The sequence below is a fragment of the Dermacentor variabilis genome, chromosome 5, assembly GCF_050947875.1.
Source record: "Dermacentor variabilis isolate Ectoservices chromosome 5, ASM5094787v1, whole genome shotgun sequence".
In the NCBI taxonomy this organism is placed as follows: domain Eukaryota; kingdom Metazoa; phylum Arthropoda; class Arachnida; order Ixodida; family Ixodidae; genus Dermacentor; species Dermacentor variabilis.
Window position 1 is genome coordinate 80,567,572 of NC_134572.1, and position 25,240 is coordinate 80,592,811.

General features: G+C 45.2%; 1 protein-coding gene across 1 annotated transcript; it reads right to left on the reverse strand.

The window, feature by feature from the left end:
• Positions 1–1,845: 1,845 nt before the first annotated feature.
• Positions 1,846–25,240, reverse strand: LOC142583596 (glutamate receptor ionotropic, kainate 5-like). The gene is made up of 8 exons (XM_075694085.1): positions 25,199–25,240; positions 16,820–16,920; positions 14,089–14,173; positions 13,698–13,856; positions 10,202–10,358; positions 9,156–9,373; positions 5,867–6,153; positions 1,846–2,673 (listed from the first exon to the last, which is right to left on the reverse strand). The coding sequence occupies exons 2-8, from the start codon at positions 16,897–16,899 to the stop codon at positions 2,442–2,444; spliced, it is 1,218 nt and encodes a 405-aa protein (XP_075550200.1). The 5' UTR covers positions 16,900–16,920; positions 25,199–25,240; the 3' UTR covers positions 1,846–2,441.

The window sequence follows — 25,240 nt, forward strand, 5'->3', positions numbered from 1 at the left end:
TATTTTGATAGATATGATGCATGACATTGCTTTACCTTTATAATTTGTACAGTGAACAGCGGAGCTATTACAGCGTAGAGAGTTTTATTGCGCACAAAGTTGAATTTCATAGGGAAAATTCAAACAAACGCATGGCATTACCAAAGGTGCAGTTTTCTTCCCGCTTTTGTTACACATCTTGGTCAGGTCCATTCCTTCTCGTCAAAATTTAGACACCTACGCTTACACTGATGATATATAGCTTCCTTTGCTTCGGCAAGTGGTATACAGTGCGTTTATGTGTGCTTACAAACTTATTTTCAGTTTATAAGCATGGCTGGACAATATCTAATTGTCTTTTGCTGTAAACAAGACAGCTGTTCTTGTCTTTCCCTACAAGACCCAGTGAAAAAATTCCTTTCATGCCACCTGCAACTACATTCGACAAGCGGAAAAAAACAGGTATCTCGGAATTATTTATGATGAAAATCTTAACTGGCAGCTTTACATATTCAACATGCAGCTGCTAAGGTTTTCGGTACAATACGGCTATTCAGAAGCATACGTAATAATCGATCGGGCACGCAAAGAAACAGACTGATAATTATTTACTTGCGCATTAGATCTACATTAGATTTTTGTGGGGTGTTTGAATGTGACGTCCACAGCATGTGGTCATGGGAAAATCTGTGGTGCCCAGTACATGTCTTGTAGAAGTTGCCTCGAAATTTACTCAGGTATTGGTACTGTAAACTCACCGGCATGCCTGTTTGGGTCCAGCAGTTTTTTTGTTAAGGTAGCCAGCTGCATGTCCTTTTCACCGCAAACTTAGCGTCGGCTTACCAGGTGGTGCCGGAAGCTCAGTTGTGGCCGAGTTGTAATTTGAGTAGCTTCAGCTCACATATTATTTAGACCAGTTAAGTGCACGACACCTCAGATTGCTTATCTTTAACTCATGAATAAACATTATGCTAAGCTCATAAGCGCGGTTTAATGATGTTCTCGGTTCAGCGAAAAAAATTCTTCCGTCCCGCCACCTTTCTTGTACTGATGTTTAAGTGAAATATTAACTAAGCAGCGACTTAAACACGCCTATAAACTACGAACAGCCATAAAAAGAAAATTGTTGTGAAATACCTTAGTAACAACAATTCCCGCTAGAAAGGCCGTATGTGACACATGCACCAAAATGATCCAGTAAAGCTTAATACGAAATGCAAATGCAAAATTGATTTCTCATACGTTCCCGGGCACAATAAATAATTATGTGGGCATGTGTTTATACCAAAAAATCAATTTTATAAGTTCAGATGTTTTCAAAAGAATGGCAGCTTTGAAGAACCAATAAAAGAACATAGTTATAGCTGCTCTGAAAATAACCACAGTAGGTAGGACAAATTCCACATTTAAAGAGTCCTGTAGTGCTATTACAAAAGCTTCTATGTTTGTATTTGTAGCGTGTTTTCGAAGAGGACTGCATTGGCTTACTGCTAGAAAAAAAAAGTGCGTATACACCTAACGAACTTCAACTTCATTGGGAAGAAAAACACAAAAAATATCTGCCTCTTGCAGGACTAATTAGCATGGCTATGTAGTCAGCTGAGTCATGTCACTTTTTGCGGAAGACCAGGAATAACATGCGCGAATTTCAAGCTATTAGGCGTTTAACCAGCTTAGTGAGATAGTTATAAGAAAATAGCAAATGCTAGAGCTTAGCGTATTCCCTGGAATTTGAGGCTGATTACTGCTTGCGTTAGAATACCTTCGACTACTATATGAGAGCACTCGCTCTATTTCTCTATAGCTTCTGCATCAACCGATAACGGAAAGCTCCACAGTGCGCGCTTCATTTCCAAGACATGTAAATGGTTTTAATGCTTTTGAATTCTCCAGAAGGACACAAAAAGCAAAACAAATAAACCAAGCTCATAATCTTCACCCTTACATGGGGCGCAATAGTTGGGAAATGTGAGGTAGTTTTACTGCACGTTTGGGAGAAATTAGTTCTTTTATATATTTCGGCACAATGGCTGGCATGTGAAGATTTAAAAAAACGAACATATCCTTATCCGCCCTAACTTTCATTTTGTATTCGTTTAAAAAGGTTCATCAATTTACAATGAGTCTTCTAATTAGGACACTTTGCCTTTGCGTAAAAACGTTTGTTCGTATTATTGTTTTCGTGTTTATTTAAGGAGTGCTTAATATCGCAGATATTAAGCAATTGATAATGACCTTGCCCTTGGCAAGGTCATTATCAATTTTTTTTTTAGGGATGCTTGTGCTAACACTATTGTCCTGAACGTGCAGTGAATGGCGCAATGGTCGCTGACAAGTTCTCTAAAATCTACACTAGTGTGTTCAGGCTCAGTTGTAAGCAAGTGATCCCGTAATGCGTTTACACGCTGTCAGTGTTCGACGTCGCGTCTTTCTATCCCAGCAGTACTCTTTCCCGCGCCGGATCAGTGTCTGCTGGGTCGGAGGCCTTGGAGCAGTCTGGTGAGACCCAGCTCGCTGAGTAAGGCACAGAAGGCTAGGCCGCACATGACGCCCCATAGCAGAAAGAAAGGCATGGTGTCCATGAGGCTGATGCTCTTCACAATATTGTCCTTGGACTGAATGCAGCGCTCCCATTTGCCCTGGCTGTCGGCCATCCACTTGGGCATCAGACCGGTCTCCTGAAGTCTACGGTACCTGCGCAGACCCAAACTGCTGAGGAATGTTGTAACTGAGCATGTGTTGGGGGGCTAGTTGGTTAAGCATGATTACAAAGACGGCGCCGAATAAAACAACAGTTTTATTCGGCGCCGTATTTGTAATAATGAGGAATGTTGATTGAGTAACTTACATTTGATGTTAGCGAATGAGCTTAAAATTGTTAGAACGGCCACAGTACTGGTTAAAGTGACATACGACGCCCATAGGGAGCACCTTGCGCGCAAGGAAAGGCAGTATAGAACTGAAAGTTGGGCAAGCTGGTATGACTCATTCCTCAGCGCAATCTCAAGCGCTAGCTGAGCTTCCGCGCCTGGACGCGCTCCGGTTAGTTTGTTTACTGTCATCGAAGCAAGACATCACATTTTTTTTCTTAGCTTTTAGGAATAACCCTGAATCGAAATCACAATAAAGGAACAGAACAACCCTGAATCATAATTCTACTGTGGAGGGCGCCATCTGCACTATTGGTACGGTAAACAAGCTTTCAGAAAGTACCGGTGACTTGAAGCACTACCACCAAGCTCGGGACTCTCGTGCGCACTGTTTTACGCCACCATCTCCCACAGTAAGTTCAATATTCCGCTGGAGTTATTCGCCGCCAATACCACCTAGCGGCGGCAGCATCGTCAGCACATTAGTGTGAAATCGACGTGCAATGGGACGCGTGGAAACGCACACCTTGCGCTTCGCTGTGAGAATTGTGGGTCAATTTTCCAGTAATTAAACAGTATAATTGCGATGGACTGATAACATGTCGTCCTGCTGCGTCACAGTTTTGCTCGAACGTATGGAGAACATCCGTAGAAAGAGTTAAGAAGCAGGAAATTTCAGACAACGGAGGAGCTCATATTGAGCAGCACAGCTATTCTGTGAGTGCCCTCGGCTTGCACTATGTCCAATCATTTTTTACCGCTGTTGCGTCGCTTACCTAAAGTCACTTTTTTTCGCCTTTTTTTTTTGTTAATCTTAATTTCGTATACAATGCAGTATTAACCTACAAAGAAGGCAAATGAAAAACTTCATGCATTTTTTAAAAGTATTTTTCAATACTCTTAGCACCTCTACCCTCATAGAAGCAAGGTAGACAAACTTAGCAGGAAGCTCGTGTTTCTAACTTTTCCACCTGATCAACCGCTAAATCCTACATGGCCTAATAATATTCCTTGCAGAAGAATCTTGGTATAGAAATTTGATTCATCGTAAACGAAAATTTGTCAGCACGAACTAGACAAGAAAGAAATAGAGACACATTAAAACAGGACCAGCACTGCATTACTCACGTGCGCTCTACTTTACTGTTCCTACACATCTTCCTTTGTTATCTCTCGCCGTGAGATGTGATACCCTGTCGCTGACTTCACCTCAGTAAGCTAACTGGATATGATAAAGCCTGATGGAAGATTTTGGCAATTACTAGGTACATATATGAAAGAAAGACCAACTTCCCTCGAAATAAAATTCAGCTCTTTTTCTGTTAACACGCGCTCTACCACAAAAAAGTTATTTATTTAAAGAAGTTAGCAATAACGGTGCCATGGTTCCCTGAAGAACGTGTGTGATGCAAACAATCGGGAAAGCAAAAACATTTGTTTGGGCAGCTCAGTTCTATGACGTCCTACTTGTATAGACCACCATGTCACGCACCTTGCCGAAGAATTTTGTTGTTCGTTCCTGACGCCTCTACGCAAGCCGCATGGTGTGAGTGATGACGTATGACTATAAAGGCGCGTTATGTGACTCTTGACTAGTCAGGTTCCCTATGCATTCTCGCTGAGGAAAGTAGGCCAATACACCAACTACTACCTTCGTACTACCTTCGCAGTGACCTTAGTATTGCAATCATAGTGCTCAGTATAAAAATGAACCACTGTACAGCTAAGGCTGGTTGCCTAACCACTATATGACAGTAACGCAATTATACAGCTAAGATTAGGTGGACCGCATTATGTTGCAAAGCTGTTTACGCTCTTTATTCTGTTTGTCAAAAATCTTCACGCCACCTGACTCTAAATCTGCGCAACCCCCAGATTACAGAATGGTGCACACAGAAAGTCTGTGTTGTAGACTGTGCTCCGTTGAAATGAAAGTGAACTGCTAGTGACTGCTCTAAAATCCTAAATTACATCACTCGATGTGTCGTACAACGTCCTAATTTAAATTTTACGCGAACTGCGTCTTTACATTCATTGTTGATAATTTATCTCGTTCGTGAGCTCGTTTCAGCCGGCGTCACTTTGTTATATAATGTCTCCATCTTTTTTATTGATTTGATTATTTCGGCCTGCGTGTTTTTTTTTTATATGCACTGTTTGACTAAGAGCGAAGGAGTAGTGGGCATCATCCCTAATGCCAACCTCACCTAGACATACACATTAAAAAAGAGGGAGATTGGTACGTCCCATGACAATTGGCTTCGTTTGTTTAGAACAGTGCTGAACAACTTCCGTGATGCACTGAGCGCGCTACGGAAGAGGTTTCTATTTAAATTTAAATGTGTTTGGCTGTAGAAGGTATGACAGCCACGCAGGGAAGACTCCACATGGGCAGCTGTTCGTTGAATCTATCGCAGCGCTAACATGACAGCGCGTGACCAATGCTTTTGTTCATCATCAAACAGGGTAAGCAAGCTCTTATGCATGATTCCTACAGTCACGTAACCATCTTCAAAGCGTACGCACAACGCACATGCATGCGCACGTAACACTGTCAAGAAGATGATGCAAGGAGTATTGTGCAGCAAGCGTAGTTTCGCCACGGTCCTTCAGACGGTGATGCAGCTCAGTCTCGCGGCAAATGCTTTACAAATGCTTACCTGCCTCGTTTATCTACCGTCCTCAACGTCGTACGGAGGAGTGCAGCAACGGGGATAATATAAGTGTGGAAATACCGCCCTTCTGCTTCTATGAATTCGCCCGACATTCATCGGTGTATACGTCAGGCGTTGTACATGGTCAGTATTCATCAGCAGGAAGTTAAGCTTAGCTCTAGTTTCGTCTGTTAAACCATTTCGCGCCGAACAACCTAGTAGCGATGTACCACACGGGAACACACTAATGTGTCAAGGGAGTTAGACTCGAAACGATCGAAGCACCGCGCTATAGCAATAAATACCGTACAGCGCGCACACGTGGACTTTGCTGAAATGCCAAATTCAACACTGAAGTCTCACTTGACAAAGAGTTTTCTAAAGAAGTCCTCCTCGATGTGCTGGGAGAAGATGTAGCCGTAGGGCGACTTGTCGAGTGGCTGGCTGGCAACGACGAAGGTGCGGATGTTCTGGCGCTCGCAGAAGCCGGCCATATGGAGCAGTATCGAGCCACGCTCGCAGAGAATCACAGCGCGGTGCGCGGCTACCTGCGCCATCGCAGAGTCTGAGAAGAGCTGCGGTGGCAGGTAGAAGGCCCCTCGGGCGCGCGACCGCTCCCACACTTTCTTCACCGACTTCGAACGACTGTACTGCGCAAAAGAGAGGAACGAGATGCGAAAGGCCGGGAGGTTAACAAGAAGACAAGCAACTGGATTGCTAACCTACTCTTTGGAAGCTGTACGAGGAGACGCGAGGATACAACTGAAAGCCGTGAAGTGAACGCATGGTAAGAGAGATAGAAAAACAGAACGCTCGCACAAATGTGCTGACATACTTTCTTTAAAGCGAAGCTTTCTATGCCTCATCTATCAACTTTCCGGGCGCTGCTGCTGCTGCTGTGGTCTTGCTCACGCGCGCCACTGGGTTTCTTGCAACACCACCATATGGCGCTGGCATCCGCGCATCCCAGCCGGCGCCACCATGGTAGCGTTTCACAGCTTGTGCGTACGGCACGTGCTGTACCTGCTTTGCTATGCGACAAAAATGCAGATGCTGGGCTGTGGAGGTCGCGTGCTGAGCTGTTATATGTAAACATTACAATAGTTTATAGCCTGAAGAGAGCGCTTGGAGATGGCGCCTCAACAGCGCGCTGGCCACGTGTGCAAAAGGCGCACGTAAGCACGCGCCAGCGAAATTGCTACTAAACGTGCACTCGGCGTCGAGAACACCGAGGCCCGAAAGAAGCGTCGCGCGATGCAGGAGCGTCTTCGCTACGCAACGAAACTTGTTGCAGATTGTGAATGTATGCATACAATGCATACTTGCAATTATAGTAAGCAAACCTAATTATGTGCAGCCCCATAATACAATTAACGTTTAAGACTGCGATGTTCCATGTGGGGCAATGAAAACGCCCAATCTTATCAGAGATTATGAAGAATCACGCACAACAACGCCTCAAGCAGACACGTCTCGCTGTGTGTTCTGTGGACTACGCAAACAAACGCGTGAGTTAACATTTAACATTAACTCGCCACTGTCGTACTCGACTAAACGCTGAATAAGTTAAACATTTGCCGTCAACATCACCGCTAATTAGTGCCACTCAAAGCAAATGGCATTCAAGTCCCCGCGCAAATCACTAGCTCCCGTGAAAGAGCTCGGCAACAAAGGTTTCACAGTAAAGTTTCAGTGGATTCGCTCCCGCATTGGCAGTGCTAACAACAAAAGAGCTCATGCTTTTGCATACGCCGAGCTCCATCATCCTCCCAAAGTCAAGGCCCCAAAAAGTAATCAAGTTAAAAAATCTGACATTCGAAACCACTTTGCATTCCACCACATACGCAATAGCATTTAACCACATACGCAAATGCTATTCACAGCGTGTTTACAGGAGGTATTCAGAGACCTGGATTGGGAGGAATTGGGGATAAGAGTTAATGGATAATACCTTAGTAACTTGCGATTCGCTGATGATATTGCTTTGCTTAGTAACTCAGGGGACCAATTGCAATGCATGTTCACTGACCTGGAGAGGCAAAGCAGCAGGGTGGATCTAAAAATTAATCTGCAGAAAACTAAAGTAATGTTTAACAGTCTCGGAAGAGAACGGCCATTTACAATAGGTAGCTTGACACTGGAAGTGGTAAGGGAATACATCTACTTAGGGCAGGTAGTGACCGCGGATCCGGATCATTAGACTGAAATGATCAGAAGAGTAAGAATCAGCTGGGGTGCGTTTGGCAGGCATTCTCACATCATGGACAGCAGGTTGCCATTATCCCTCAAAACAAAAGTGTATAACAGCTGTGTCTTACCAGTACTCACCTACGGGGCAGAAGCCTGGAGGCTTACGAAAAGGGTTCTCCTTAAATTGAGGACGACGCAACGAACTATGTAAAGAAGAATGATGGGTGTAACGTTAAGGGATAAGAAAAGAGCAGTTTGGGGGAGGGAACAAACGCGAGTTAATGGCATCTTAGTTGAAACCAAGAAAAAGAAATGGGCAGGACATGTAATGAGAAGGGAAGATAACCGATGGTCATTAAGGGTTACGGACTGGATTCCAAGAGAAGGGAAGCGTAGCAGGGGGCGGCAGAAAGTTAGGTGGGCGGATGAGATTAAGAATTTTTCAGGGACAAGATGGCCACAATTAGCACATGACTGGGGTAGTTGGAGAAGTATGGGACAGGCCTTTGCCCTGCGGTGGTCGCAGCCAGGCTGATGATGACATACGCTATGCGTAGCGAAGAGATTTCATCCAGAGGAAGCCTCAGTTTGTATGAAATAAGGACAGGATCTGATAGTACACAATCCCGGTTATTTAAGGCGGAGCTTATCAATTCTCCGAACTGTACGACAGGCGACGAGACAAGGCATACTTAACACTTTCTGTGGCCATTCCCAAGATTCCAAAATGAAAAGGACGCTCTCTTGGAAAATCTGCAACAAAAGGACCTTCGGCGTGCGTGCCTGCAACACCTTGGGTTTCCAAAAGGATCTGTTGTAGCCCACAAAGAAATTCCACGTCACCTTGTCGCATGGATGCTTACGAGAGACTGGCCTCGTGTGCATGTAGTCAAACACCACAGTATTTTTATAAGAGACGCTCGGGCGGAGCAATTGCCGCTCTTGATCGCCTGGCCAAACCCATCTGTTGCTACAAACCACCCCCACCACCAACACCAGCAGCAGCAGCAGCAGCAGCAGCATATAAAACTTCGTTTACATCAATTCCCACTATGCGTGGGATCCGCTATTTCTTTTTTGGTTATACATTTATCCAATAAAAGCTAGATACGCGGTAGGATTTTCTATTAAACCTACTAGTTCTACTCATCTGTGACCTGCACTCACCAAAGGAATCATTTGATTTCTGAAGGGGGTAGCTGCATCGGGAAAATTCAACTTTCATTAAGTTTAGCGGCAGGCTTGTACAAACTAGGAAACCTAACATATGGGAAGACGTACACATCTCCGCCCCCCTCCGCCCACTTAAAATGCGCTATAAATATTATTTTTACTTAATTAAGCGAAGATATTATGAGTGCTAGACTATGTCCAAGTTAATTCATCCATTTCGCTCGTCATTGTGATTGCTAGATTTGTATCGAAACACGTTTTCTATGGTCACAATATCTAGTGGCAATACCTCCGCAAATGCCTCAAAGTAATTCCCCCTCGGTATAATAGGCGTGAGATGAGGCCTCGCTGCAAGGTCATCGACTCCGTCCACCTCGGGCTTGAAGTTGAACACAGCTTGCTTAGACTTCAGTAGACTACCGAAAGTGTTGGACAGCACGACAACGGTCATTAACCACACAGTCATGAGCAGTCGCTGCGATGTGAGCGAGTAGCGTCTCGGTGAGCCTGAAAGAACATTCAAACAAGCAGGCGAAAAAAAATGAATATTTCACCACTTGCTTTGACACTGCTGTGCCACAGGCATATGCACAACAATCGCTTCGGTATCGAAAGAGTACCGCATCAACCATGTTTGCTCTAACCAGCTCCATGTCCAACATAACCAACTCCATCCAGCTATAACGTTCTCCGCGCTCCTGCTTAATAACGCACACTCGACGTCAAATATGGTTCTGATACGGTCATTAGGACGAGCGTGGTTATGATGTGGTCAACTAAAGACCTCACGCCCCAGCTAAATAAACTGTATATCCGAAGCAAAACGCGTGTGCTCAGATTTGTACGATAAATCTAAGTACTTAAGGGGAGTTGGTTTTGAACTAACTCACTATTTGAAACGAAGGGATTGCTATTCGTTTTCTGTTACGTTCCATATCACGACAGCTGTGCCAGAAAATGGGTGCCTTGTTTTTGTACAAAAGAAAAACTGGGAATCAAACATGACACTGGTACAAGGCGCACGTAGGGAAAATTCGTAACATGAGAAGCGGTGCATTGTACACAACAGTGGTCGGTGATGAAAAACGTGCTGTTTTTTATGTACTGAGGTAATTGGTTTCTTTTACTTTCTTTGTACGCCTATAGAATTATTATACCGTGTTGTTCGTATTTTCTCGCTAGCTCTTGACAGCACAATGATTAACAAATAAGCACATCCTCAGTAAGTTTTTTCAGTACCATGTTCTTTGTATGAACGAAATAAAAAAAAACTTTCACAAAGTGTTATTCAGGCGTGTAGTAGACTTCGATAAACGAGTGGGACAAATGACGTACTTTCAGTGAAGAGCAGACCAATAAGTCCCCAGCAGTAGCAGTAGGTCCAGTGGAAAAAGGTCGCGCAGTTCCTGCGTCGAATCGACAATGTCTTCCAGCTACTGAGGGCTAGTAGACATGACAGGCAGATTATGCACACAAGAACGGCGAGCCACACCTAAGGACAGGAGATCATGTGCAAAAGATTTTCATGTACAGTAGCAATCGCCTTTGCATTTCACTGTTCCAGCCTGTGCATTGCTTGAGGAGCTCGCGACTTGTGATAATGGCGTAAAAGGACTCGGGACATAAAGCGATGACGCGGACACCATGAACGTTACACTACAGCCGAAATTCAGTTAACGTTTACTTAACGTTCACGCTCGCACTGGTAACGTTCATCATGTATCCGGAAATCAACTAGCCTGTCTAGCAAGCAGCATTAGTTATTTGTGGCATGTCCGCATACTTATTGCATGTCAATGTCTGCAGACTATAGTAGACATCTGCCTAAAGCGTAGCAATGCCATTTCAGTTCAATAAAGAACTGTCAACTACGAGAACACAGTCTAGCTTTAAGGCTAGCTAAACCTTCCTTATGAATATGACAAGGCTTGTGCATTGAAACTCGCGACTAAACTTTAGCAATCAAAATGAGGTCGTTGAAAGTATTGCTAAATTATTCACATTCTTTTTGTTTTTATGGTTTATTTTCTCACAGACCGATGAATCTCGTCATCGGCGTGTGGCTGCTTTGGCTGCACCAAATGATGAGTGTCATATAAGCCAACCTCCATGGTATCTTGGCTCTGCACTGACCTTTAGGTGTTGATTCTGTTTGTAACTAAGCAACTTTCAAGAATATTCCAAGGACCGTCCATTCCGCAACAGAAGGTGGCAACAAGCTAGAAAGACTCCGTGTTTTGTTTTGTTTTTATTATAATTTCCTGGCACCTTTACCAAGTCGCATTTTATTTGCTGCGCCCCGATGTAGCCGACCTTGTTCACCGAACGCACTCTTGAGAGCAGCAAGATACCACTGCGCAAGCACTCCATCACGTGGGTCGTTTTTATATTTCGTGGGCTTTCATTGCAACCCGGAAAAAAGGACTACGTGAGACGTATCGTACAGGAAACAATTCGATCAGAGGTTCCTGAAGGTGCTCTACAAATCTGAGTATCATACTTGGGGTCCTCAGCCAATAAATAAAAAATAAGGTCATTAAACATAGTGAGTTATGTAGAAAATAAAAAATTGCCTGAATTGCTTTAGGCTATTGCGAACAGTATGCGTTTGGTTCAATTCGCTCCCGATGCATCTTTCATTCTGAAAATCTTGGCTCAAATTACGTGGGACACCCTGTATAGACGACATAATCGTTTTCTCGAAGACAAAAGAAGATCATAAAACTTTCAGTTTCCTAATTTCCATACCCGCAGCCTATCACATCTCAAAATAAACTTTAAGAAAAGTGCAATGTTTCAAGCAAAAGTGGTATTTCTAGGCAGGGCATTTGACGGCTGTACCAAAAGCACAAAGCAGGAATTTGTTGAAAGAATTTCTAAGTTAGGGAAGTCGTACGATGTGCATTTTCTGCGTGTCTTCCTGGGCATCTCTGGACATATTAGGGCCTTTATAAGAGAATATGCAGTCATGACAAGATGTCTCACACGATTGATGCAGAAAGGCGTACCATTCCTATGGAACGGCGAGTGTAAAAGTGTGTACCACAAGCTAGTAAGGCTTATATCATCCCGACCTATTCTTCGCATTACTGACTTTTCTCTACGGTTTGTGTTGAAGACTGGTGCATCGCATTACGCAGCTGGGACAGTGCTCTATCAGAAGCTCTCAAACCAACCTGACTACCGAAGGCACCATGTGGTGGGATACTACAGCTACGCATCGAAGCCTGCAAAAGTGAACTATGACAACACCGACAAAGGAGCACTGACCTTCTTGAAAGCTGTTCAGTATTTCCGAACTTACCTAGAATAAGCGAAATTCGTACTTTTCACTGACCATCAGGCATTGACGCACATTCTTGATATGACACAACCACGAAGATGCATTGCAAGGTGGGTTAACTACCTGAAAAAATTTTATTTCGTCGTTTCGCACCGCCCTGATCCGCGGCTCACCGATGCAGATACCTTGTCCAGATTTCTTGTCTCCGAAACGAACGAAGACCCGGAACAGATAAATTACGTGAAGCTGTGGGAAGGCAGTAAAGAAACGAGAGACATCGATGGAAAGTACCACGTGCCACCGTCAATGGTCCCGGAGATACTTCTCATTTACCATGTTACTACAGAGACAGGTGGGCGTGATGGGTTTTGGCGCACATACAACAAGCTACTGAAGTGTTTTACAGTGCCAAATATGAAATAAGTTATCAGCAAGTACGTGCGGACATGCTACACATATCAATTAAACAAAGTGAAGTTCATACAGGTGACAGACATCATGATAATCCCGCAGCATTCGCGAGTTCCCTTTGAAGTCGTTCACTTGGATTTTGCGGAGCTAAAGAAAGCGGGCGAAGGTGTCAGCAAAACGCAAGCGTTTCTACTTTGCATAGACAAATGCACCAGAATGATTACGGCGAAGGCAGGAAAAGAAGACGCCCAAAGCGTCATTGCTCTTCAAGCCGAATGTTTAAGACATGCGAAGACCATAGTGTGTGACAATGGACCTACCTTCCGTAGTGTTAAACTAGAGAAGTGGAGTTGAAATAACGGCATGACTATCTAATTTTGCTCACCCTACCACCCCACCGCAAACGGCCTTGCCGAGCGTTCCATGCGAGATGTGAAGTAATCTATAAGGATGTACCCAAAGTTAGCAGGTGGGTGGAAATGCAGCCTAGAGGATGCTGTGAGGCATCATAACCGTCCATACAAAAGTTACTTCGGGTGTAGCCCACTTTTGCCGTCTCAGGAGTCACGCCGACACTTCTTGCGGCGTGATTTGGTATCCAGGGCAAGCTTCAAGTTACCGAAACGAAGAAAAGCGCACAGGAGGAGGATATCTGCAAACGACGCACGAAGAAAAACTTTGACAAAAGACGCAACAACGAAATACCACACGTAGAGGTTGATGACAAAGTCCTAATAAGAAAAGGCGCTGGGACTTCAAGTGTTAAATTTCATGGACCCTTTCCTATGGTAAAGTCTACATCAGAGCACGGCATCCTGAACACGAGATGGTATCTGGGAGCCCCTGGTAACAAATAATGCGCCTACATCGGAAATGTTTTCAAATACTACACCAGGAGGTGTGAACAAAAAAAGCCAGGGAAAGTGAAGCGTGCTGCATTTAACCCACGAAATAAGAGGAAGAACCAAGGGGACGAAGCAAGAGGAAGACAAGGAAGTCAGTTTAGTTACAATAAGATGGTGGAATACATCAGTCGGTACTGCGACATGAGTTTCATTTAGTTGCGTTTATAAGGAACGCTACAATACATAAACTCCGAGTGACAGCGCCAACATCAACTGTCTATTACCAGCTTACCTCAATGCCAAAAGCGTGGATGTAGCTGAAGGCGTCAAAGTGAGCTGGGGAAGAGCTTGACAGCATGCTGAAAGCGATCGTGTCAATGCATGGACCAAAGCGCACAACGGAGTGTCGTTCGTGGCTTAGTGCCATCACAGACATGGCGGCGTCGGCTTCCTAAAGGGTGTCGCAAATTAGCACTCGTTAATGAGCGAAGCAGAAATAAATGAACTCACGAGTCAGCTAAATCATGCATGCAATGAGCTCAGATAACAAGTTCTTTAAGTATACAAGTTTGAGTAATGGTTTATGAAAAGACAATGTTTATAAAGGCTTTAAGAAATTGCAGCCAGATGCCTTATAAACATGCACTCGCGCACTTCACGTCTTTGGATAACTGAGTTATTACCCCTCTCTGGAGAGCACCGACCATTCCAGTCCACGATCCATTCGGCAAACGCACGCCGTAGTTAAGCCCTTGTGTGAGCGTGTATCTGAAAAGAAAGCGGCATTCTGGCATTGTTATTGGAAATCGGGAATCAGAGACATTAAGAAGGCATAAATCATTACCGCAGACTTCCTGGTACTGACGAGTGGTCATTTGAGAAAAACTGCAACCCAAGGCGAAAATTTCACAGGATATGAAGATGCAACTCGGTGCACTACGAACGAAGTGCTTCCGTTGTTATTGCAATGGCAATACTATGGACACTCCAGGCGAATTTCTGCCGTCGCCGTCGCCGTCACCGTGATGTTCCGCGTAAAGGCCAAGTACGATAACATCGTCGCCGCGCGCCGTATGCTGTATGTGCCAGAGAAACTTGCGAATCACCCGATGATCACGACTCAATACCACGCACGCAAAGGAGGAAAGCAGGGAGGAAGCGCGCAGTCTTCCGTCGCGCGCGAGGCACCGGGAAAAGGGGAGGGACGAGAGGGGGAGGGCGTGTTCTACTTCGGCGGCAGCAGTGAACGGCACGGCGGGGGCATCTTATTTTGAAAGTGAGCGGTGATGTGGACAAAGTGCGCGGTCCTGCAGGCCTCATCTACAAAGCGATCTGAGATTTAGAATAAAGCGCGCCGAGTGCTGATGTGAGCTGTGCTTTTGACGCTTAGTTTGCGTTGGAGCAAGAGGCAGCACGAAGGTCAACTTGCATGCTGCGGCTGCTGCTGCTTCTGCGCTTCCTCACTCCAGCGTTTTGACAGCGAGAACACATCTCAGCATTGAGTGAGATGTGTTCATGTTCACCTGTGCGCGCGTGACATTGCGCTTCATAATTATGCTAGTAACTGAATATTTACACGTTTATACGGCCGATAAAACTACTGTCCTTACTTCGTGTGGCTGTCTCCTATTTTGCTATGGCAATCGATGCTTCGACTTTTGGGCGAAACTGCAATTTTTTCTACGCTACGCACCCAGGTTGCACAAAATTTTAGCAGTTTCGAGAATGTGGAATTAAGAAGGCTTGTACAGCCGGTTACATGCATTTAATTTTTCATTTCTTTCCCTTCAGTGATCGCTTTGTTGGTTGGCTATTTAGCATTAGAACTGTTTAGATGCGCACCAATAAAAACTAACTTTAAATCTAACCATTTTGACAAATTTACGTGTGCGCTTGTGTTAGATAATTATCAATAACACATCCAGCCATAAACTGTGACTTACTATACAAGCAAAGTTCAGAGACTAATTCGAATTTTTTTTACCAACGGTTAAACGACGTTCGCAAGCAAAAAAAAATATCTAGGTAATCGGTGAAGCGCGTTTAACGTGAACTCATTACTTTTACGGGAGAGAAGCGGTGATTGGATCAGGGGTCGGCACTGGAGATTTCGTAAAAGATACTTCAGGTCTTGCGTGGCCTCTTCCTCTCATCTTTGTTTTGGCGCTCAGGATGCGAATGTACCTATATCACCGCGACGTTATCATTGAAACATTGAAGTTATTCGGCACGTTACTCGTGTAACAACTTTTTTGATGAAATAGCGTCAGAAGGCCCATTGAGCGAGAAAGCCGGCGTCTGTAGTCTGTAGCAGCGAAACGGCACCTTAAGTCTAACTGGCTGTGACGCCACGTCACGAGAGTGCCTCGACGTAGCAGAGCCGGCGAAAGGAAGCACTTGCTGTAGCGCTGGCTGAGGTGTGGCGTGAGGGGAGAGGGCATCGCGCGACGCCACGTCAGATATCACTCTCGCTCTCGAAAGCCGACGAGGGTCCATACCTCTCTCTTCCACCCTCACTAGGCTTAGCTGCTGCGCGCGCCTGCGGGCCTCAGTGGCCACTGCTGCTTCCTCGGTCTCTCGTCGTGCAGGACGTCGGTGGCATGCGGCATTGGTACCGCAGGTTCTGGCTGCTTGCTGGCTCGGGCAGCACGTAGCGCTATGGTACATTGCTCGCTGCTACAAAACCCGAAGGACTGCTCCGTGGCGTTCAATTTGACATTAACGCTTTCGCATTCACAACTCATAAGTGCTTGGATTTCTTCGGATATTTTCTTATATATTTTCTTCTGTTTGCAGGATTTTGGTTCTTTCGAAACCAGTATTGTGAACAGTATTTTGTTAATGGTCGCAAGCACCACTGCACTCTAAGGCGAAGGTTCACGTGTCGCGTGATTATTCCGCTGAATTATTTATTTTCTTCAAAGTATGTCTCTGGTCAGTCAGCACATTCGATCTTATATATACATTGTAAGACAAGCAATGCAAGTATGCAAGCTATATCAAAAGAAAGAGGTAGTGCTTATATATTAGCGCCACGTGAAAACAAGTACTTAGTCGGAGGGAGTAGGAATGAAAAGAGTGAGCGCTGAGCTCGTGCGTGGCATATTCCTCTCCTCTTTGTCACAGAGCGTTAGCGCTCACTTCGCTCTTGCGCAGTCCCTCCTACTAAATATTTGTTTACACGTCGCTGTAATATGCGCCTCCTAGACTCCAAATTCGCCCAGCAACATATTCTACTCATAAAAAAGGCTATACAGCATCTTTTTTTCGCACGCGGCGACTTCGAGCTACTCTAATACTTGCAGAACAATGTAACATGCTCTGTTTTGTATTTTGTTCAATAGCAGGTAAGCATCCTGTCACATATGTCGCTGTGTTCACGGCACTCCAAAAGTTCTGCGAAAGACTACGTACGTGAAGTTCAAGCTGCTGGCGACAGCACTGAGCGCATTTCCTCCGGCACCCGCCATGAACAGCTTGCCATCCCGATACATGGCGGTTTGATATGGCGGCCACTGAAATAAACGCCGGACACATGAGAACCTGCGCTCATATGAACTTCCCGCCGCATCACCGATTAATCGAATACTCGTGTTATGGCACACTACTCATACAAGCAATCGAAACGACTAAATGCGAACGAATTTGTACCTGCGATGTTCCACACGGAAACGACATTGAAAAGCTGTCACTGCTCTCGAGAAGTGTACCAGTGCCTGAGACGAAAATATATGTCTACTCAAAAGCATTTAGCTGAGAGTGCCCCTTTTCCACTGTAGGCAGGCATTTTTCAGCTTTAGCTAGTCTGCGGTTTCGAATAGTCATCGACAGTAAGCACGTCGCGGCTGCCTTTGCTATAGCTGCGTAGATAGAAACATTACAAGCGGCTGTTCAGCATATTACAATATTTCCAGCTAGAGAAAAATGTGGCGTGATTTGGAGCACTGTATGACGCCATTTCATTTGGTGCTGTACAAGTACTAAGGCATTTGTGACCGCAAATACTGAACATCGTATCTATAGTAACATTCAGGAGATATTCTGCCCGACACTGTGGCGTCCGCGGCAATTAGAGAGCTAGTATGTTTTGCATGTGCATTCTCACAGGCAAAGTCTAAGATGAGTCTGTTGCAACGAACACATTGTTGAGTGTCTTGACAACCTTGTCAAGAAACTTGCAATATTCACTCGCCACATGTTTTATGCAGTTGGCACGAAGCTCGCGAACATGTCTGCGACGAGACCATCTTGTGCGCCAATTTGATGTTAGAGGTCATGCAGTAGACAGATGCAAGAAAACGATAATTGCTCAGAAATTGTTTATGGCTATTTTCAGTTTGTTTGCATGATAATATGCGTGGGTGTCTCCCGTAGCGCCGCCCTTATTCAGTACTTGATCTCATCACGTCAACACAAGCCTAGCTAACGTGTTACGTGGCGTGCAGAAATCTCATTGAGCCCACACTCGCAAAGGACACCGCACGCTCAAGTACTTCGTACTTCGTACGATCAAATACCAGCCAATCATAAGGTTGGACATATTAGCCAAGGTGGCTGACCAATTGTTAATTAATGCCTAATAAGCGGCACTTACGATTGAAAACAATTATAAATTTGACCATCGGAAAGCGAAGCTAGCACAAGGGAAGCCGGCCGGCCAGGCACTGATAAAAGCTCTAAAAAAAGAAAGCACTTGTGAAGTTCCGTATCCCAGCGAGAACTGGCGACCCCCGCAGATGTACAAGCTAATGGTATCAAGACATGAAATGCAACCCTCGGCATTGGTTCATCTAAATTCGCTCTTGGGTTATCATCATTTCGGCGTTCCCTCATGGGCGGCCAAAAAAGAAGGAGTCACGTGGTCAAACAATTGGTGCCTTCTCTCATTTGTTTGTGGCTCAACCCAGCGCACTACCTGTGCAAGCAAGTTACAGAAAAATGTTATCCGCGCAAACCTTTGTCGCTTATATGGAGGACTGTTCCTGGTCTTCTCACAACCTTTGGTCAGCGCCACCCGTTTAAATCTCTGGCACTTCATCTACAATGTAGAGATATTGACGTCGCTGAATGTTTCTGCAGAAAGATTGGTGGCGAAGCAAATTCCGGTGGAACGGGTACGGGAACGCTCGACCACCCACTGTCCTCACGTGATCCCCGCATGGAATGCCCTTTTTCTACGGAAGAACTAGAAGCTGCGCTGGCTTTGTGCAGGTGTTCTTCAGCGCCTGAACGTGATGGTATTACATACCGTGCCCTGTGTAACCTAGGAGACCAAGCTCGGAAGGCACTCTTGCTCCTGTACAATGACTCCTGGCAGACGGGTATGGTTCCGCAAGAATGGAAGTCAACTCGGCTCATTCCATTTCTCAAAGCTGGCAAGTCGCCGTTGGACATTTCCTCATACCGTCCGATCGCACTTGCCAGCTGTGTCGGAAAAACAATGGAAAGGATGATTTGAACACATCTGGAATGGTACTTAGAGTACTATGAAATCTACCCAGATGCTATGGCCGGATTCAGGCGTGGCCGTTCGTCAACAGACAACGTTGTTGACTTGGTAACATTTGTGCAACACCAAAAGGCTTGTACACGACTATCTGCTGCTCTGTTTCTAGACGTTAAAGAGGCTTATGATAATGTCATCCATGAAGCCATCCTTAGCGCGTTAGAAGCCGCCGGACTTGGTGGTAAGATATATATGTGGGTATGCAACTACTTACAGAGGAGACCATTTTACGTGCTCACAGAAAATGGCCCAACATCCGAGCATTACGGCAGCCGAGGAGTCCCTCAAGGCGGAGTGCTTAGCCCGACTCTTTTCAATCTCACCCTCAATGGATTAGTTGACAACCTGGTAAGCACCGTACGACTTTCCATCTATGCGGACGACATCTGCATTTGAGCATCATGTGTGACACGACTTCAGCTTCGCGCTCGGCTTCAGAAGGCAGCCACAATGACATCTTGCTACCCTCGTGAACAAGGATTTGAAATTTCATGCGGAAAGGGCACAATCGTGGCATTCATGAGGAAGCCAATATCTGCTTACGGCGTATCTCTTAACGGCAACTTATACCATACAGCAGAAGTCACAGGTTCTTGGGAGTCGTAATTGACAGAGACCTGTCTTAGACTCCGCACGTGAATTACGTGAAAAAGCGGCTTACTGCTACCTGTCACCTGTTCAGGTTCCTTGCAGGAAAAAGCTGGGAAGTATTTATACACGCTATGTTACAGCTGTACATGGCGTTGTTCGTTGGATTCCTGTGGTACAGCCTGCCTGCAATATTCAACACCTGCAAGACTAACCTGAGTACGATTCAGAGCATTCAAGCCCAAGCCCTTAAGATATGTCTTGGCTTATCACGCAGTGCATAAACGGCTGGAACTATTGCCCTTGCGCAGGATTACCCAATCACGGCGTACATTACCGTTGAGACGATGCGTATGCATCTCAGGCATTTATGCTAGGAGACCTTCCCACCCCTTGGCGACCCTCACTGCTGCAAGGCCCTGCTCGACATTTAGCGGTACTGTCAGTGCACATCGTGCGTCGTTTACTTCAGGGTACGCACCTGCGGCCAAGCCAGCGTTTCCTCCGTGGTGTTTGAGCCGTCCACAAGTACATATGATGATTCCAGGACTACCGAAGAAGACAGATCTACCGGCCCCTGCTCTAAAACAACTGTGCTTACTTCTTTTGCATGAAACGTACAGCAACCACGTGCACATCTATATCGATGGATCGACTACGTCATGCAGTTCTGCTGTTGCGGTGGTTATACCAACGCGAGGAATGACACTGCGATTCAAGACGTCGCATGTCACGGCCTCAACGGCGGCAGAACTAACGGCCCTGCGTCGAGCACTGAAACATTGATTCTGAAAGACCTAGAAAATGGGCGGTGTTCTGTGATGCAAAACCGCCATTACAGTGCACGCAGTCAGTTCTCCGACACGCATGTCATGACCAATTGACATACGAAATCGCGAAACTTTACCATCACGTCCAACAAAAAGGTCACGAGGTCGTTTTTCAATGGGTACCTGACCATTGTGGACTGAGTGGCAATGATTCCGCAGATAACGCTGCTCGCACAGCACATCAAGAAGAGCACAGCGTTCCAATTCCGCTTTCGAGGGCAGACGCCGCAAGGCAGCTTCGACACCTGGCACGCAGTCTCTCACTCACTGAGTGCAACTCGCCAAACTTACGACTTACACGACTGCATCGACTAAACCCCTCCCTGCTACTCCGACCTCCACTCGGACTTCCTCGACGTGAAGCTACACTTCTCTGTCGCCTTTGGTTAGGAGTTGCCTTCACAAAAGCATACTCTGCATTAACTGGAGTGACTGGCAGTACAGCATGTGAGGTCTGCGGCACCGAAGAAAACATCGACCACCTGCTGTGCCACTGTCCACGATATGCCCCAGAAAGACAAGAGCTTGCCAAAGCTTTCCAAAAACTGGACAATCGGCCGCTTTCTGTGCAGGTGCTGCTGGAACACCGGCCACACCTCCCATCGGCCCATAAAGCGGTGAAGGCGCTCTTGTGCTTCTTAAGGACGACGGGATTGCGCGACCATCTGTGACTATTAATGCCATTTCTGTAAGACCACACGCGTCAGCGAACTCACCGCAATTTCCTTCTTTCCTTCTGTCCTTTCTCTTCCTGTGATCTTTGTTTTCCCCTTTCCCATTCTCCCGGTGTAGAGTAGCCAACCGGACGTTATTCTGGTTAACCTCTCTGTCATCTGCTTTTCTCTTTCTTCCCCCTCCCTACAGAAAAATGTTATCATTTACCATCTTCGAAAAAAAATGAAAGATGAGCCTAAGAATGCGCCACGTCTGCCCTATTCACAGTCGACGGTGGATAGGCAGATACAGTCCGGAAGAGGGGACAAGACTGTGACGCGCCCCAAAAAGGTGTGACAAGCTGCTTCTTCCGAGGTTGCAGATAGATAGCGGGAGAGTCACGGTACTGCTATAATGCGACATTGCGTTCATGACAACAAGCATCGCTGGCACACGGTTAGTATTGCCATCTGGACAAACAAGACACCCCTTCACCAGGGTGAGGAGCAATTAGGTTGATCACGCGGGCCTGTTGATAAATGACTATTTAAGAGAACATGAATAATTGCGGAAGAAAAAGAAATCTTTATTCTAATAGTCTAATACAATATAGTTTACAGTATCATCGAGACCCTTAGCCTATCGGGTTAGTTCTTTATATATATATATATATATATATATATATATATATATACAGAAAGACAGAGAGGTCGGCCTGAGCTATAACTTGCTCAGGCCTGCTACTCTACACTGGGGAAAAGGAACGGGAAGTAAAAGGGCTGATGAATGATGATGATGGTATGTGGAAGAGATGCCTATATACAAGTTCGCAGCGTTGTGGCATCTCTACAGCCGTGCGTCCAGCCCAGTGGCTCGGAGAAAGGAAAGGCTATAGCGGCACTTGTTATTAGGGCTGCATTGTTTGCATTCGGCTAAGGACCTAAATAAGATCGTCTGATAGCGGCCTCTTATCCACGTTTGCAATGGAAGAGACCAGCTGCTGTCGTGCTTGCGCGTACGCGTGACACACGCAAAATATATGATCAAGTGTTTCTGGTACCTTACAGTATTCACAGTTTCGGCTAGTATCACTGCAACCTATCCGATGTCTGTAACCGTTGGTGAACGCGACACCTGAGCGAATCCGGTGTACCATGCTTTTTTGGCTTCTTTTGAACTTGTGAGGCATACAAAATTCTTCGTCCCATTTGTGCACTCGCTTGTGTCGTCGATCTGGTTTGGTCCAGTGTTCCAACGTACGGTTGCAAGAAGAAAGGCGGTTTACCGAGGGGCCCGATTTATTAATCATATCATGAGAAGCTAACAAACAAAGACACCAAAAAAAACACAGGGGAAATTACTTGCACTTACTAATTGAAATAAAAAAATGATAAAATAATGGCAATGAAAGTGGATGAAAAACCAACTTGCCGCAGGTGGGGAACGATCCCACGTCTTTGCATTACGCATGCGATGCTCTTCGCGTAATGCGAAGACTTTGGATCGTTCCCCATTTGCGTCAATTTGTTTTTTCACCCCTTTCCCTGCCATTAATTTATCATTTCTGTATTTCAATTAGTAAGTACAAGTAATTTCCCCTGCGTTTTCCTTGGTGTCTGTTTGTTGGCTTCTCATGATTTAACGTACGGTTGCGTATTACGCGACGTAGTAGCATGTTTGTGTCTGTTCGTGAGAACAGAATGCGTACTTGAGAGGCATTATTTAAAGCATTTTTCGCTTCAGCGTCTACCTTTTTGTTCCCTCTCACGCGACAGTGTGAATTTATCCCCTGAAAGCTGACATTGCGACTATTTCTATTTGCGTGGTCAAGATGCTCTATAATTTCGGTAGCCATCAAATAATACGGGCCCCGTCCGAGGACACAGTCAATCGTTTGAAGAGCTGGCTTGGAATCACAGGATATCGTCCATGCATGATGAGGGTCCTTGGAGAGAAATCTAAGTGCCTACCGCATTGCCTCCCGCATAGGGCTTGGGCAGCTGATGTTGACCTATGGTCTAGCTTGAACCTCCGAGCGATGATCATATGTGGGATGACGAAGGCTTCAGTGGAGGCATACGGTGTGACAGAGCCATCGGTATACACGTGTACAGTATCTCCGTACTCCGCAGAAATGTGAAACAGGGTAAGTTGCTTGAGACCAATGGATGCAACGGGTGACTTTTTTTTTGTAATTCCAGGAATCTGCAGTGTAACGAAAGGTTAAGGCAGAACCCACGGGGGCATTCTCCGAATACAAGCGAGAAAAAATCTTGATGGCAGAACACTCTGATGACGCGATAGAGTCCTTGAAAAGCTGGAACTTGGGTGAGTGGCAGGCTGCTATGACAGAGGATGGCGCCTGCGTCGAGTCAACACGCGAAGGTACAGTCGAAGAGGTTCGCAGAGCAAGTATACATTAATAGGACAAGCATGACCTTCCGCTATTGTTCCATTGATTGACGCACATCGTGGGAGGCTGAAACATGCGCGCAATGCTTGAGCTTGAATACTCTCCAGCGTGCGCACACAGCTACGTCCCATCTTTGAGAGTGCCGGCCTACTGTACCGTATATACCGTACGAATCGCGTAATGACGACTCTGAGGGGCCCCATCTTGTGGCTGCAAAGAAGCGAAGGACGTCAACAAAACTATTCAGTTTTAACCTCAGTGTGGCGACGTGTCTTGACCAAGATAATCCCCGGTATATGACTAAGCCAAGGAATCTGTGGTGTTACTGAAGGCACCACTACTCCGTTAACGATTATCGGATACCCGGTCGTTTGTTTCCGCATAAATGTAATCACGGAATATTTTTCTGTTGAGAGCTGGGGCCCTTGACGTCACAGATACTTAGCTGTGGTTGTCACCATAAATTCGTACCATAAAAGTCAGCATAGATTACAATCCAACACAAGAAGCGAAAATTGGTAATCATATATGCATGATTAAAAGTGATGTTTTAATGACGGAACAATATTTGGAAGTTTTCTCGTGAATTTGGGTATTTATATCACAATTTTTGCACCAACAAAAGATAGGGAACGTTGACTCGTATACATTATGAGTTTTCAGAAAGTTAAATTGTTGTGCTCACCCTAACATCCCTTTTAAGCGCGAGAAATATTGATGAGAGATCTGGCATGTTCGTGGTTAGTATTCTGCGGATTAGTATATCTGTTATGGTCCCGAGCTTGGATAAGTGGCATTATAGTTAACGGTCTAGAGGGCCCAATAATTTTATAGGGGATGCAAGGAGCTGAATATTTGGCTGGTCACAACCGCACTATGAAACATAATTAAGCTAGAGAGACAGCGCGAGGTGAAAGTAAGGGCGTTGAAACAAAGCTTACAAACTCTGAGGAAGATTAATTGTTCTATTTCACTGAACGCTTACGGCTACGTGTTAAGCGTATGCTGTAAGGCTTTTGTTGCTTAGAATCTGAAGGATGTTTAGCGGTATCTGTTTACCTCTCGCCAGCAATCATAAGACGTCGCACTGTATCGAAGGCTATTGCAAGAGACGAGAGATTACGACAAAACGATTCTATGGAGGATGTGTGCGCGTTCTTCTTGCAGAGAGCTTGCTTGACGTATCAGCCACTTCAGGTCAGTGTTCACTGAACGAACAGAACGTCCCTGAGAGATGGTCATCCTTTTTTTTTCTTAATAGGTTAAGCAGCCTAAGTGCCTTACTACTGTGACGTAGCCTACTGTTTCAATTTTTTTATCTGAGATATCGGTATTCTAGGCAATTTGCAGGGTTCCTCATTCACAGAAGGCATGACGAATGTTTGTTTAGTCTTTTTTGCGCATTATGTACACAAGAAATTGTCTTTTAAAGCAGCAAATGTGTTAAAATAACTAAAAACCACGTGTAAAAAAATCGAAGCATCCTTAAATGATGTTCAAAATTTCCAACGAACGAAATAAGTTGCGTAATAGCATCAAGTTTAGAAATTGCTCGAAGTGAATCAGTCGAACACAAGCCACAAAGAAAGTCGTGAGAGCATAACTTGTTCATCCTAAACGAAGCCCCTTAACTTACTGGGTTCATGACAGCATTTAGACTGTTCCTTTTTACTTGGGTATAATTTATGCTTTTTCTTAGTGGCTAGGATAAAATGGTAGAAAAATTACACATTGTCACTTTTGAAGAAATCGTCGAGCACATATTTGAAGGCCCACAATGCGGCTTGGCATGCTGTACTTACGTGATGAAAAATGATTCTGAATAGTTTTGTGTTGCTGTAGGT